Raw genomic sequence first — 16,109 nt, 5'->3', positions numbered from 1 at the left:
ATTCTCTGACGCGTCCCGTCGGCAACTCGGCAAAATCATCTTCTGCAGCCTCAGCTGGTATGATCCTTTGAGGATCTTGATAGATACTCTCGTCTTCTACTCCATTCCCGAGGAGTTCGAAGTCCTCGTAGTCTGGCTCACCAGGTTCTCCGATACTTTCAAGTTTATCGGTTATTGGGTTCAGTGGTAGATTTGATTCTGGTAAGTTGTACTCAGCTTCAGCAATATTTGGCAAGTCATTTGTAGGGAATAGCTCAGGGGCGTATCTCATGTTGGGATCTTCGAGAATTGCGGGTGTTGGCAACTCAAATGAGTTGTTGTCCTCTGCTTGATCAGCTTGCTTAACCGCCTGTGTAGATGGGTGGTTCAGTGGATGTAGTTCAAGCGGAATCAGCTGACAGACTGCACGTGAGTACAACTTGCCTTTCACCTTGACAATCGCCGAGCGAATTTGTCCATCTCTTACAGATCTTTCGACTTTAGTGATAATGCCTAGTGGCCATTTATGCCTTTTAACCAACTTGGTAACAACGATGACCACCTGACCCACTTCAGGTTTGATGAGCGAACAACGCTTCTTTTTGTGCATGTTTTCTCTCAGATGGAGCAAGTATCCTGTCGACCATAATTTCCACATTCGTTCCGTAGCTGCTTCCATCTTATCTAGATGTGCTCGAACTGTTGCCTCAGTACTTCTTGGAAGTACATTTGGGTCTTCAGATTCGGCTGGAATTTCAGTTAGGACTCCTGGGTTTATGAAATCGAAGGGTCTCAGTGCGACCATGTCTCCTGGAGATCTGGCGTGTGGGATCAGAGGGCGGTTGTTGACCATTGATTGAGCTCTTGACACGACATATTGAAGCGAATAGTAGTCATAAATTCGTGCCCCGCACTCTTTGGTGATCTGGGTTTTCACGAGTTTTACCACTCTTTCGTAGATACCTCCTTGCCATGGAGCGAGAGGTGTGATGAACTTGAAGTTGATCAATTCTCTGGCGAGGTACTCGACAAGTGATTGACTATAATCTGCATTCTTAATGTCTTTGTTGATGATCTCACCGCTCAACTTAAACGTGGATGCGTTGTCCGAATAGATACTCTGTGGCACTCCGACTTCTCCGAAGATCATTTTGAGTGTTTGGATGTATCTGAAGGCTGTTCCATCTGGAACAACTTTGAGGACTGCTCCGCGGGTGTTGAGACAAGTGTAGATGAGGACGTACGCTTTCTTGGCTGATCTGCCATCGTCTCCTCGGTACATGATTGGTCCTAGGTAGTCTAGTGCTACATTTGAGAACGGTTTAGATGGAGTAGTACGGCATTTAGGGAGATTTTTAGTGTATGGATAGTCGAAAGGGAAATTGTTCACTTTCTGACACTCGACACATTCTCTGATGATATTTTTTAGTATGCCTCCAAGTTTGGGAATCCAATACTTGGTCCGGATTGCGGATACTGTATACGTCTCTGGTAGATGACCATTTATTTCATGTGTCTCGCGAGCGATTAGCTGAGCAAGCGGATGTCGATTGTGGATGAAGATTGGCTCGCTGGCTTCCTGTGGAAGTACTGGAGATTCAATTCTTCTGTGCACTCGACGTATTCCTTGTGTGTCAATGTTGAACTCAATGTCGGTTGGGTATTTGTAGTCAAGAGCTTCACAGTCCTTGTAATGCTCGGTGATAATGAGCAATCGAGCTACCTTTGCTCTGTGGAGCGGGCAGTCCGATTTGGTGAACTCTTTCATCACTTGACTTTCCCATGACTTGTTTTTGAGCGAAATGCTGAATGAGCACAGAATCTGTACGACTATTCTAGTCAATTTGGTTAGAGATTTTGTTGCGTAGAACGGAATGAACGATCCTTTCCGAGTGACTCTGATGTCAGTAGTCATCACTGTATTGGATGGAGTCTGAGCTTCTTTGTTGGCCGCGGGTGTTGTCACTTTCTTTTTTCTTTCCATAAGCGGCTTTCTTGCCTTTTTGGTCTCTGGATCAATGATCTCTGAGTAGACCAATTCTCTGAATTCAGCTGGGCAAGTGACTTTCCCTTGGATCATACATGGCCAATCTCCCGGATCCTGTTTGAGGAAATCCGGGCCTTCGAACCACATCTTGCTGTTCTGGAGTTCAGTGGTGCTCATTCCCCTTGTGGCAAAGTCAGCCGGGTTCTCCTTGGTTGGACAATGATGAATTGTGGTATCAATGCCACATTCCTTCATCTGGTTCCGATTCTCTTGGATAGTTTTTATCCGATTTCCGACCCATGGGCGGGTGTTCTTTTCTGAGAGAATCCAATAGAGAGCACAAGCACTGTCGGTGAACAGCTTGATGGACGCGATGTTTACACGGAGCTCTGCGATAATTGCACAGGCTAGATTGGACGCACATTGAATGCCAAGAAGCTCAAGTTTCGGAATTGTCCAATTCTCGTTCTTTGACGGTCTGATTTTGTTCTTACTGGCGAGTAATGTCACAATTGGTGGTCTCCATCCACGATGCTGTAGGCGTAACAGACTGAAGCGTAGTTGTCATGCGAGGCGTCACTAAACGTAGGCAGGTGTTTTTAGAATGTCCCTATTCTGTCGTAAGCTGTCTAGGTACGCTAATCGCTCTGTCTACGTAGTAGTTACATGGAGCTCTACATTCATGGAGTAGCTCTTTTGGAGTTGACTCCTTCCAATTCATGCCATCATTCCAGATACGTTGCAATAACCGATTGAAGGTACTAGGCGTGGTGTCACTAGACCTAACGGGTCGAACGTCTCCGCCATTTTGGACGCAACATCTCTTTTAGGTGGATGATCAATATTCAGCTGGGCTATTTTTACGGATTGTGTATCCTCAATCGAATTCCACGTATATCCTAGCAGCTTGATAGTGGACTGTTGAGCTCTATCTGCTGGTGATAGTGACTGCATGGTCTCCGGATGATTTACAATATATTCTCTCAAGTTCATTCCCATTTTTTGGAAAATTCCTTTCGAGTCTTTGATTATTGCGGAGATTGCTGATTCGTCATTCACTCAGAATAGGCAGTTGTCAACGTTAATGTTGTCCTTGATCTCTTTATTGAGATCGTGCGGATTGTTGTTCAGATGATGGGTGATATATGCTGCCAGTTGGAAGGGGCTGTTAGCGACTCCGAATGGAATACGTGTGAATCGATATACTTGGATATTGTCGGCTGTTGCGGGTGCTGTTACGTCTTTCAGCCAAAGAAACATTGTCACATTACGGAATTCATGTTGAAGTCTGGCTTGATGGAATGCCTTTTCGATATCCGCTACCACGATGATTGGTGGAAACCTTACTCTGACTAGAATTCCGAATATAGCAGTAATCATGTTAGTCCCGGCGTATAAGCATTCGTTCAATGAGAGTTCGCCGGCAGCGTGGCTGGAGGCGTCCAAGACAATGCGTAGCTTGGTTGTCATTGAATCTTCTTTTACTACGCAACGATGCGGGATGTTGTACTTTGGACCTTTGACTTTCAGCATCTCCGGTGTAACCTTCTCAATATAGCCAGCGATTTCTTGATCGATGATAATCTTCGCGTACTTTTCGAGAAGATCTTTGCCTCTCTTCAAAGTCACAAGAAGACTTACTAATCTTTTGAACGCTACTGCATAATTGTCAGCTAGACGTACTTGGTTGCCATTGTAGGGAAGTGCTACTTCCAGTTGTCCGTCTTTGTTGAATTTGACGGTTTTGTTGAATTCAACAAGTAGATCGATAGTGGTTTTCTTGAGATCATCGGATACAGTTATGTTCTCGATTCCCAGATTCTCAACTCTGTACATTTGGGCAACAAGATACGTTAGCTTTGTCATGGCGTCTTCAGGTTCACAGCTGTTCAGAATAGTGTTGGCCATGTTGATTGTTGATTGATACTCGTCAGATTGTAGCGAATGGTGTCCAGGTGACCATAGGTCTAGCCTCGGCACAGGGTGGATCAAAATTCCGAGTTGAGTTTGCTGCAGTGCTCTTCCGGATGGAAGAATGTGTTTGCGGTATTGTTGTTGAGCTGAGATCCAGGATAACAGGTCGTTTCCCAGAATCATGTCAATTTTTCGACCGTTGTATTATGCACTGGTTCTGACTCGTTGAGTATCAATTCTATGGCTTGTATATACTGTGAATCTTCTGAAGAACACTTTGGAGCAGCGAACTTCGTATTTGGGAGTATTGGGGTACCTACGATCATAGAAGAAGGTAGATTTTCGGTACCATGTAGGGATACTTGTAAGGCATAAATCTTCGTTCTGGCCAATGGTGGAACAGAGTCCTTAAACTGTAAGTTGTGTTTGTTTCAAGATTAGGATTGACTGCGCTTTGGATGTGGCCTCAAGAATGAGGGATAACGATGCGCCCGAACCCGCCAGAGCCAGCAGATGTTGTCCATCTGAGGCCGCTAGACATGGAAACGTTAGGTGGCTGTGGTCGCTATCAGCAATCGATGTAGTCACCTAATGCGGTGGATATCTTGCCAAATATTTGGTAAACAGCAACGTGTCCAATTCATTGGGATCTTTGCCCTCTGACCAGTCGACAGAAACGAGATTTTACGATACGTGATAGTAGTTGGACCAGCAACAAGGCACTTGGTTGTTGGGATTTTGAAGGGAATTGCTGTACTCTCACCACGGTGTGTGGAAACGTCCGATGAATCAATTTCAGATTAACGCCTTTAGTTCCTGGGGCATAGTAGCCTTCCAGTTTGGCGTTGGTGGCAGGATCTGTGTATTCATGCGGATGTTGTGATGCAGCGTAAACTGAATCCCTTCTCTCGGCGTTTGCGCTCTTGTAGCTTGGTTGTCCTGCGGATGCTGTCCGACTCTGATTGGAATTCGTATAGTGTACCGCAGCGTATGACTCTGGCAGTTCATTCATTGGAGGCTGTTTCATCTGGCTAGTGAATGTATGCTCGATAGTCGTGACTTCCATTTCACTGCTGATGAGATCGAGGATTTGATCGTGAGTGATGTTGTCCTCTCCGATCTCCACCGTATATCTAGCTAGACTTTTCTTGAAGTCTGCTGGAAGTTTTGCTCCAATGGCTCCGCTGACCATGTGATCGGTTGCTGGAACGCCTTTGTCTTTTAGCTGTTGAAGAATTCCGGCTATTTTCACGACGTCCAAACGCATTGCTTCTGGGTCTGTTTGATGAAACGGCATTTTTTGCAGCTTCGAAATGAGGCTGTGTCTATTGTTTACCTTTCCATAGACCTTCTTCACTGAGCAGAATGTTGTCATGATAGCGTTGTGTGAGTCTTTAGCAAGCGAGATGCAGTTCTTTGCTGGACCAGTAATATCATTCAGAAGAATGGCATACTTCGCCTCCGCGTTGATGTTTTTTGTTCGATAAAAACGAACTTTGAGTATACATGTTCGAAGAAGTCCAAATCTGTTGTACCATCAAATTTCGGCAAGTATTTCAGCATAAATTCCGCTGGTACCCCAGGTTTTTGAGGTCTTGCAGCTGAGAACTCAGTGGTTTTGGGTTTAGGAGCTTCCTTTTTGCGATTTCTTGTATTTTGGGGACGTGGCGCATGCGCTTCTTGTGGGCAATCAGTTTCATCGCCAGAATCTGCGGATGCTTGTCCTCGTTCATATCTGCTCGCATAGTCAGACTCGGAACCCTCTGAGTTCTGTTGCAGTTGTCTCTTGCTTCTTTTTGAGATGATAGATTCGGCTCTTTCTTGGAGACGGGCATCCATTCGCTGCTCCAGTTCATGAATCATGCTGGTATTATGATGCACGATCTGCTTTTGATTCTCAGCAACCGAATGTATCGCTTGCATGATATCTTGCATGTTTGGAGTATTATTTGCGATTGGTGTCTCGTTATGTTGTGGCACAACTAGAGGGCTTCTGAAGGGTACTGGTGCGCTCAAGATTGGCGTTTCAATGTGTTTTTCAACATTAGTAATGACTGAGGCTCGTGTGCCCGCAGACGTCGAAACCATTTGCATCGTGGCTTGGGCTCTTGTTGCCATAGTGGCTGGAGCCGTGGCTACATTCTTATTCGGAGTCGACGCTGCTATTGGCGATGGTTGAGCAGTGATATGTTGTGGTCTAGCTGCGTGGAGAGCAAGCGCCTGATTCGGCATTGGTGAATGTTCAACATGTGGTTGAGCCAATGTCATAATATCTTGCGGCTGTTGTGCAAGCTCATTCTGCAGAGAGTAGACACGATCAATGTTTTCAGTCTCTTGAGCAGTTCTCCTTCTGACGTCCTCGTCGTGGGCTCGACGATGTTTGTCTGCATTGATCCTTAGGATACGGTTCTCTTCTTGGAGTCTCAAGTTCATGAACTTGTGACCGGTGGCTAGCTGGTCGAAAGCTTCGTAGTCGTAGTCCATTTGAGAGATGTTTTGTGCTGCGGATGATGTGATGGTCCGGAGCTAGATTGAGACTCAGTGCGGATAGCGGATGGTTGTTCTACAGCTGTAGACTGCATGTTGTTCTGGCGGACGTTGTCCGAAATGCCGCTACCGACTTCGTTAGCTTCTACCAACCTGTCATCTTCCTGGGCACCCGTTCCATAAGGATCGAATTCAGTTGGGCGACGACCACAAGATGCCAGGACATACTCTAAACTGTTGGCGCCGTTGTTGAGGTCAAGTAAGACTTCGTTGGCACCACTGTCATGGAGAGCGTCCGTGAGTTCCTTGAGGAATGCGTCTTTATCCTTCGATGCTTGCATCTCAGATTTATTGTTTTATCTCTCTGTAAAGTCGCTAAGCTCATTGATCTTTTGGATGGCCGTCTTCATATTGAAGGCTAGTTTATCCGTGAGTTCGAGCATTTCGGCGTCAATACTTTTGAGATTTTTGTTTTCGGGAACAGCGAAGAACCACGTCGCCGCTGAAGCTTCAATGAGCTCCTTGGCTTCGTTGATGTCCCTCGTGGTAACAATTCTTGGAAGGACCTACAAACGACTGCATAAACGCCGTCGGTTGAGATCGAGATCTTGAGCGGTTGTTGGCTCGTGTATGTGGCACTTCGAATGCCGAAAAAGCGGAGAGCTCTTTGCGGCTTCTTGGCAGCGAATTTGAAGAGCGGCTAATACGGCCAGACATGCTGATGGGGCGCGATTGTCGGTGACGATGTAAATCCAGTTAACTGCAAACGGGTCGTTGTATATCTCGAAGTTGCTTACGCAACCATCTGCGGTAGAATCTGGAGCCATGAGATGATGAATAGCTAGGATCTTGTGATAACCAGCTCCTCATATGAACACATTTGTGTTGAATGATGTTTGTATGTGTTGATGTTATGAAGTATTTCCAGACAGCGGTGAAACTGTTGGATGTTTGCATATTGCACAAGCAGTGCAACATACTGAATGACTGGGGTGGGATTGAGACTCTTCAGTAACCGAGAGCTGCGCAACTCTTGGTGGAAAGTCACCGCGCACCCGTCCAATTCCAGTAAAATGTCGGAATCATCTGGGCAACATAGCTTCATAGGACCCGCCCATTCCGGCTCCGACAGACTGTCGAAGCGTCGAGCACTGGAACCGTAGGTTCGCAAATGCTAGGGTGCCTACTTATAGTGGCTTCCTCAGTTCCCTTTCGGAGACTGAAACTGAAGAGCAGCTCCTGCAATCACCGGATTCAGCGCGACCACAGGTCCGCAATATATGCTCCTCATGCAGTAGCTGATCAGAGTAAACCTTTATGTCGGTGTCCGATACATAAATGCATCTTCCGCCTAATTTCAGGTAATATGTTACAACTCGGTCCAGTTAGGCATATTGATTCCATTAGAAATAAGTTTAGCAGTCGGCGCTATGGCGCGAAGTTATGTCTATATTAGATCTTTTGTATGTTACGCGAACTAGATCAGTGGTCTTATCGTGTTAGTGTCACGGTCACCCTGTCTATGTTTCACGTACAATATTGTAACTTTTTTGCTGCTTTTGCTTATAACTAACTTCGTCGATATCAATCAATACAGATTTGCTGCAAGAACAAGATAAAAACAGCCGACCAGACGGTGTCTTGTCTGTGTTATATCTCTTTGTAGTGCGATATTTCTTTGTGAATTCGTTGTTCAAATTCCTCGGGTACCAGCCAAGGATTTTGATGTTCGAAATCTCGCTACCAACGTCATTACTCATATAGGCCTCTGCGTATCAGCTGATCAGACTGATACAGACAACCTTCTTTCCGCTACAATCTGTAACTGCCACTTATAGACCTTATTCAGTCAACAAAGTCACGTGCATTGGCTTAATGAGTATTCTGTTGGGTCCTCAGGAGCTGGTGACTCCTTCGGATACTACAATGTCCTGGATACTACTCAGCTTTGACTACCGTCAGCGCTATAGTTTATGTATTCTAGTAACATCTCTATATTTCAATTATAGCCGAAGCTATAACCTAACTTTCGGAATAACAATCCCAAGTGGGCGAAGTTTCCCTGAACCTAGCCGAAGCTTATGGTCACGTGGGGGATACCTCTATTGAAGTTGGTGAGTTCAATGCAAATTGCACCTTACTCGAGATGTTTGACTTCCGGCTCTAAAATGAATTTCACTTCATATGAACCGTCCGTCTGTGTTGCTACTGACTGATGTTATAAAACAGATGTTTTGTCGTGCAGAAGCGGATGGAGTTTGCCACAGAGCATGTGATGTTTTGATCGTAGAACGTGTACTCGTTGTGGACTTTTGATGGTGTCTGCTTCACGAGCAGTCTTGTTGGTGCCTATACAGGTCTTCTGAAGTTTGACGTTGGCCAAGAGACAAACGTCTGTATTGTGGATGATGTGTCATCTCTTTTAATGTGCAAATATGTTTTGCGGATATGTGAAAATTTATTTGGGTTTGTCATCCCCGTGATTCTGATACTCTTTGAGTAATCAGTGTGTACCTATATGGTGTTGTTGTAGCTAAAATGTGTTGCTGAAAGTTTGTGTTCGAAAGAGCACCTCTTGTTGCGTAAGCCATCATCTCATTCTCTCAGAACGTTCCGTGATTCCACCTGAAACAGATGTATCCGGCCGTGTTTTTTCCTCTGGAATCTCAAAGAAACGCTGGAAGTTGTACGAGATAACAGTTTAAGATCTTTATTCAATTGAGCATTCGCTCTGAAAGAAACACAACAATTATGTCCATATGGCGGAGCAATCATAACACTTCTACAAGGAGAACAGTGGTAACCAAAAAATAGAGAGACAAGAATTAACAATTCAGCGGAATCTGAGCCCATAGTGCGGATGGTGACGACTTCTATGACTGGATCAATGTCCAGATCTCGAAGGACCAGCTCCTGCAGTTGGATGCGACTGAAAAATCAATAATTGTTCACTATCAGGTTGTAATTCTGTTTTACCTTGAGTAGTGCAGATTTTGATTTGTGAGGTGGCGGGTGTTGTCCCAATCCACTGCCCTTTTGCAGTTTCCAAGCACAGAACACGATGTTGTGGTTCGCCGCTCTTGGATCATCAACTATGTGGATGCAATTGCGGCACAATGTGTCGACCTTCTTGCAATCCTGATGAATTCCGCGATCGTTTTCCGGAAACTTCTCCAAACACTGCAAGCAGATGTTGTGACGGTGAGCTATTTGGATTCTGTCGATCGATGTTGGGGAACTATGGCATTGGTCAGTGTTGTGATTCGGCTCAACACACAATGTGCAGCTTCGCTGAAAAATTAACAGCATTAGCTCTCTTTCAAATGAATCAAAAGATAACTCACGTTGACTTTTGCGGATGTCGTCCCTGGAATCGCATTTTTCGCGTTGTCCAGTTTGTATGGATTGGCGTGAGGGACTGTGGGTGCAGACGCCGATAAGAGAACTTCAATGCGGTTGTTGGTCGTTGTGAGAGAGCTCAGTAATTTGCGCATCTCTTGTACGTAGCCAACTACTCTGTCCATGTCTCTTAGCCAGGATTGCTGGCGCTCGGCTTGGATGATAGCAGTGAGTAAGTAACGGAGCTTCTTAAGCAGGTCCGTTTGGCTGTTGTATGCTAACACGAGTTCTCTGTTGGTTTTCTCGATGCAGCTCAGCTTCTCCGCTACTTGATCAGTGAATCGGATCCATTCCAGAGTCACTTCATCTACAAACTTGAACTTGCACAGTTTGTTCTTTACAGTCTCGATGATTACACGCAGATCCTTGTCTTCTGAAAGACGGGACGTTAAAGGTTTAGGCTTTTACTGCTATTTGTTTTACCCTGACTCGCATAATTCGAGGCGGTTGTTGTTTCCACTGCTTTGAAGGCTGGATGGATGACCTTCGCTTCTTCCGATGCTTCGACTTCTGCGGATGTAGCCGGTGGCACGTTCTCGTCGCCCTCTTCCATATGTCCTGAAGGAGTGGACCAGCGAGAGGGACGTGTGAAGTGTGCGGATGTTGGCGTCGCGCAGATAGCAACTTCGGAAGCCTTAGTGTCTCCTTTATTGAATTTCACTTCGTGCGGTCCGATGTCATTCATCTGTAATACATATTACAGTGAGACATAGAGCCCACACTGAGAAATAACAACAAGTCGTGATGTACGAGAAATTCAATATCTGTAGAGAAAATGAATGTATTCTCATTTATTTTACGATAAGGATTAACAGAATGTAAAGACAGTGGTTAAACAATTAGGGTTGATAGCAGCTCCTAGGCTTTTCAGTGGTTGTCGCTCTCTTCCTTTTCCGAGTATTGTGCGGATGGTGTCTTTGTTGTGTTCCGTCCCATTCCCCTTGTCTTCCGTTTCAGTGTACGGTTGAGGAGTTGATTGAGCGGTGCACAAACTCTGGAAAGGAGAGATTCGTTATATTTTCGACATATTTGCTTTAATTTTACCTCCTATTCTGTCAAAGACAGGTTCGGATGCGGCTGTTGGCGTTGGACGCGGGATGTTGACTCCGACTGCCGCTGTGCGGACTGGTTGTCCAGTGGCAGCGTCGATATGGATTGGAGGTGGGCGGATTGGATGTTCGGTGAAGGCTTCGACTGGAACTGCGGTTGCAGTTTTTCTTCCGAGCTCTCTTTCCGGGTGGCATCCTCTTCCCTCCATGACTGAGTCGATCCATTGTCTCATCGCTCTTGATTGGACTCGTCCTTGAGACTCTGTAACTATTTTAGTTATTGAAGAGCTCTTCTCTCATGTACACTATACCTCTGAGCAACATAGATGGTTGTGAGCGAGGTTGGCGAGGAGCACCCGGTGCTGCCATCGGCATGCGGATGTTGGTCTCGATGGCCGAATCCTCAGAATCGTTGTCAACGTCATCTTCCGCTTTGATGTCGCGGTTGTTGTCGTTGTTCTGTAATGAAAACAGTATGATTAGAGGTTATTATAGGTAATGAGAGTGGATTATCGAGTTTTTAGCCTTAAATTAGCAAATTTTTAGCTGTAAATCAGTGTTTTTCAGTATATTTCTATTAAATTCTTAATGGAATAGTGACCGAAATTGTGAGTAATGAGCAATAATCGATTCCTATGAGTGGGTATTCGAAATATTTTCGAAAGTGGCTCTGGAACCGCTACGCGGCCGCGTCGCCTCCACCAGAATTCGAACATTGCATCATTAAGTGATGTTTTAGCTGAAAATCTCTCGGAAGTCCTTAAAATCTAATAGAAACTGGGCAGAAATGGTGTCAGCTTTGATGCTTTTACCGAATTTAAGCAGTTTGACTACGATTTCGTCGGCGTTCACTGAATTTTAGCTTAAACATGCTCAAAATCACTGATTTTTAGCGTTTTTTTGCCGAAATATTACGAAATTTTAGCGAATCCGACTAAAATTTTGCCGAAGGAGTGGCCATTGGCCTTTTTATCCACAAAAGAGTGAAATTTATCTGGTTTTGACACAAAATTTGCAGCTTTTAGCCACTTTTCGATGATTTTCAGTCGAAAATTATCGATTTTTTGCGTTTTTGGTCGAAAATTCTCAGATATTTTCAGATTTTTTGGTGATTTTTTCTATTCGTGACTAGAAACTACCAACCTCACTCTTATTAGAGCTTGAATCCGCGGATGTTGGCGCTGGAACTGTTGCGGAGGTTGTCATGGACTGTCCCTCCAAGTTTTCGCTGGCCTGTGGGGCGGATGGTGGTGTTTCGTCGTCGGTTGCCATCGAGAAGTCTGAAATAATCCCTTTAATTAATTTTAATCACGGAAAATACGGATAAAATCAACGGAAATTACGGAGAAACGGCAAGAGAGACGAGAAAAAATTTTAGGAGAGGAAAATATTTTCCGTTCGCGCTCGTTACGTCCGCAGTCGTACGCAATGTCGGTGAACATTAGACAGTACGCCTTTTTGGCGGGAATTCAAACTTGTGTCGATTTACGGCATTGTTGCTCATGTTAAAAGCAAAATTGCTCATAATGACGCAAATTTGTGCGAAATTCATAGAATTTCGACTTGGGTGAATAGAAAAAATCGAGCAGAGTTTCGCCATGACATGACACAGAGTTTTTCGGCATTCTAGATGAGAACGACAATCGAAAAAGGGTCTCTAGTGCGGGTCTGGGGCTAGTTCCGTCGTTTTTCAGCAGATGTCAGCTTCGACGGCGATTTTCGAGCGGATGTTGGCCAACGTAGACGTCGTAGAATACTGCAGACTTCGTAGAATGACTGTGACATCGTAGAATAACGCAGACATCGTAGAAAATCTGCCGTAGACCTCGTAGAATAACGCAGACATCGTAGACTGAATTGTTCTTCTTTCTTCAACGATTTTCGTGCGGATTGTTGGCCAACGACGACTTCTTGGATCCATTTGGCCTTCTTTCTTCTGCCTACACACTGAGGTGTAGGTCTTTTCAGCTCGATTCGCGTCGTTGACTGCCAAAATTCTTCTTTGACCAGGAATGGACTAGCGGACAATGCCGGTAGCCGTCGACTGGTGACGTTGACTGCCAAAATTCTCCTTTGACCAGGAATGGACTAGCGGACAATGCCGGGAGCCGTCGACTGGTGACAAAGGAAAAATCTGAAAAGGAGAGAACGGAAAAACGACGAAAGCGCGGAAAATCAAAGAAAAACGAAACAAAGAGGGTAAAGGGTAACATGTTGCTATTTTTTAGCTACAATTGCTCACTTTTACAAATTTTTAGCCAAATATTCAGAAAATCAGATGTTTGCGAGCCGACTCGGTTCATATACAGCGGGAAAGTCGAAAAAACGATAAATTTACGATTTGTGTAGAGACATAAGAGCCGCCTTCAAGTGGGAATGTCGAAATCGATAAATTAACGATTTATGTAGAGACATAAGAGCCACTATACAACGGAAATGCCGAAATCGATAAATTAACGAATTATGAAGAGACCTAAGAGCCGCTGGCCATCAATTAAAAAATTGAACGGTCGTTATGCACCATGAGGAGAAGGCAAGTAAGAGCGGTCGGAGACTATTGCCTAATCCGTTATTATCACGCAATCTAATATGAATAATGGCTATTTTTGTGTAAGATAAGCTATGCAACCGGAAATAACAGTACACATGTATTCAATGACCCATTTATTACGCTCTCTATCGCGGAATCCCTTGATAAAGCACCAGAAAAAGGTAAAATAAGGTGAAAATGATAAAGTTGACGGTATGACGAGCAGGTGACTGCGAGGAGTGCGTGCGGGTGTTGTCATTGATGGCGAAGGGTAAAAAGAGTGACAATGCACCCAAAAAACCTTCGGAAAAGATGGAAATCCATTCAATGCACTCACAACAAATACGCGCGCTCCTCCTTGCACCCGTTCGCATATACGAAACTATTCGTAATGAACGAACATTCGAGAACATCTCTGCAGTGAGAGAGTGGAGAATTAGAGAAGTGCAGGGGAGCGCGCTTGCATATTCATTTGCGAGGGCATTTAAATTGTAATTAATTGTTAATCAATATAAAATAAGCCTGATAACAGGAAATAAAGGAGAATTATAATATTGTGAGTAGAAATGAGAGTATTACGAAGGTTCTGAAGGTCCTAGTTTTGTGGGCAAAACCTTAGGGGGCCTTCAGATGACCTTCAAGTTGGCAACTGAGAGTATTCTCTAGTAAAGTTGACAACAATTTTTATTTCTTTTTGCTTTTGTAAAAAAAGGCATGCTCGTTGCAACTCTGGTTTGAACCTATTCTGAGCTACAAATACAAAAAATGTAAATCTTTTACACTGAAGCAGAGCTGAACATCAATAAATGTTCCTTATTCTTCTTTGATATTTTTCTGAATAAACATTTGCATTGAGTAGAATACTTGCGTACATGAACAATCGTGTAAGACAAATTCCAGAAATTTATTTTTCTCATGTTTAACTCGGGTTCATTCATCTAAGAAGTAGCTTGTTTGAAAACTATATCAATTTAAGGAATCGACGAAACTTTAATGTTTGATTAAACTTTTAGTAATAAATTTTCGTGTTTCAACAAACCGTGTTGAGTGAGATGTACACATAAAGTTCAACATTTATTTTCTTTTTTTGTACTGGCTTGCTCAGGATGTTACAGCCAACCATTTTATACACCGATTAATAGAGACCTGTTACAGTAATTATGCGCTCAATCTTTTGTGAAGATCCTACAATTTGTACGTTATGACGCTTTCATTGTTATTAAGACTGCTACATAAAATGCAATAGTTTTGAATAGTCTTTTCTATGTCAGCTAGCGGAAAAATTTATTTGTTTCAGCAAGTCGTCATAAAGTAGAAAGATATGAAACTGGAATAATATGGATATTGTTAATATTCCTATCAATTCACAAATGAAAAAAGTTATCAATATTTTTTTTTTTTTATTCAAATTAATGAAAGTATTTTGAAACTGGAAAGTTGAATAATACAAACATGTAATCGATTTAGATCAGACAAATGTAGTCAATCAACTATGCCTTTTCTATAGGAATACATATAAAAGGTGTCCATGAAACTGAAAAGCTCAGTTTATGGTTACGAATCTATTTTATGGTCTCACATGTCAATTGAGCAATTCGACTCTTTCAAAACTATTTTAAAAAATGTATTTAATGAAAAACATTTTTTTCTGAGTGTTTTTTATATATGATTTTATAGTCTTTCCGATAATTGTTGCTAGCAACATAATAATATAGAGGTCGTGATTTAAACTGTTTTTCCTAGTTATTAACTTTCAGTCTTCACCACGTTCTGTAATTGACATGTCCATTGATCTGAAAATAAGGTTGAAAACAAAAAAGCTCGATTTATGTTTCAATGAGGGCTGAAGAGAGAGTATCATCATCAATTCTTATTATGGCGGAAATAGCAGTTGATGTCTCTTGTTTAACATAATTTCAAGAAGCTTTAAGAAAATCTCAAATTATTGATATAGAAAAACAGTTAAACGGCATTCAATAAATTGATAGCAACGCAAAGAAACAGAAAATTGTGAACAAACAACCCGAAAAATACGGAAAATATCTGAATTTTCCAGAAACAATAATGAATAGATAACTGCTTGCCTATTCTTTTAAAAACCATTTTCTTTTCTACTTATTTCCTTTGAACCTTTGAATCAGCCATGATACTGTTTTATTGTTTTTTCAATAATGGTCACTCTGTTTAACCTTACAAAAAGATTCCGATCAGAAACAGAATCTTAGATTAAGTTTTACAAAATTTATATGAAGAGAGTTCAATGCCTTTTTGTCGTTTTGTCGTTTAACGGTCTACATAAAATATTTCAATATTCTGGGCTGTAGCAAGGCTGTAGCAAGTAAAGTTTTCTTCTGTGAAAACCGCTCAGTTGCGATTTTTTCCGATATTAAGTGCCTCATAACTTTTCATTACACTGTTGGTAAAAGTTCGTAAAGAGAAAATCGAAAAATATTTCATGCTTAGCACATGTTAATTTGAGTGGTTTATCAAAGTAATTATTTGAAATAGGATTTAAAAAAAAGTTCAATGAAACCCAACATTATATGTTTCTAATTGGTCCAACAATGTTTTGTGTTATTAAAATATCGATGAGTGAACATTTTGATTCCTAAAACAACTATTTTTTCGAGTGTTATCAAACAGAAACAGTGGCAACTTATTCTGTTATCGAAACTGTATTTTTGAACAAAAGTTAGTTTTAATTGAATTTTTACTGTTTCAATTGATTATTAAAACCAAATGACTACGCGTACCGAAAATTCCT

At 42.7% G+C, this 16,109-nt stretch overlaps 1 protein-coding gene across 1 annotated transcript; it reads right to left on the bottom strand.

Annotated features, from left to right (window-relative positions):
- Nucleotides 1-9,251: 9,251 nt before the first annotated feature.
- On the bottom strand, nt 9,252-10,451 carry GCK72_012216 (uncharacterized protein; the record flags this gene model as incomplete). Its single annotated transcript, XM_053728928.1, has 4 exons — nt 9,252-9,296; nt 9,344-9,658; nt 9,712-10,139; nt 10,190-10,451. The coding sequence occupies 4 exons, from the start codon at nt 10,449-10,451 to the stop codon at nt 9,252-9,254; spliced, it is 1,050 nt and encodes a 349-aa protein (XP_053583700.1).
- Between the last annotated feature and the right edge of the window lie 5,658 nt (nt 10,452-16,109).

The sequence above is a fragment of the Caenorhabditis remanei genome, chromosome IV (assembly GCF_010183535.1).
Source record: "Caenorhabditis remanei strain PX506 chromosome IV, whole genome shotgun sequence".
In the NCBI taxonomy this organism is placed as follows: Eukaryota; Metazoa; Nematoda; class Chromadorea; order Rhabditida; family Rhabditidae; genus Caenorhabditis; species Caenorhabditis remanei.
This window is presented reverse-complemented; position numbering and strand designations above follow the sequence as displayed.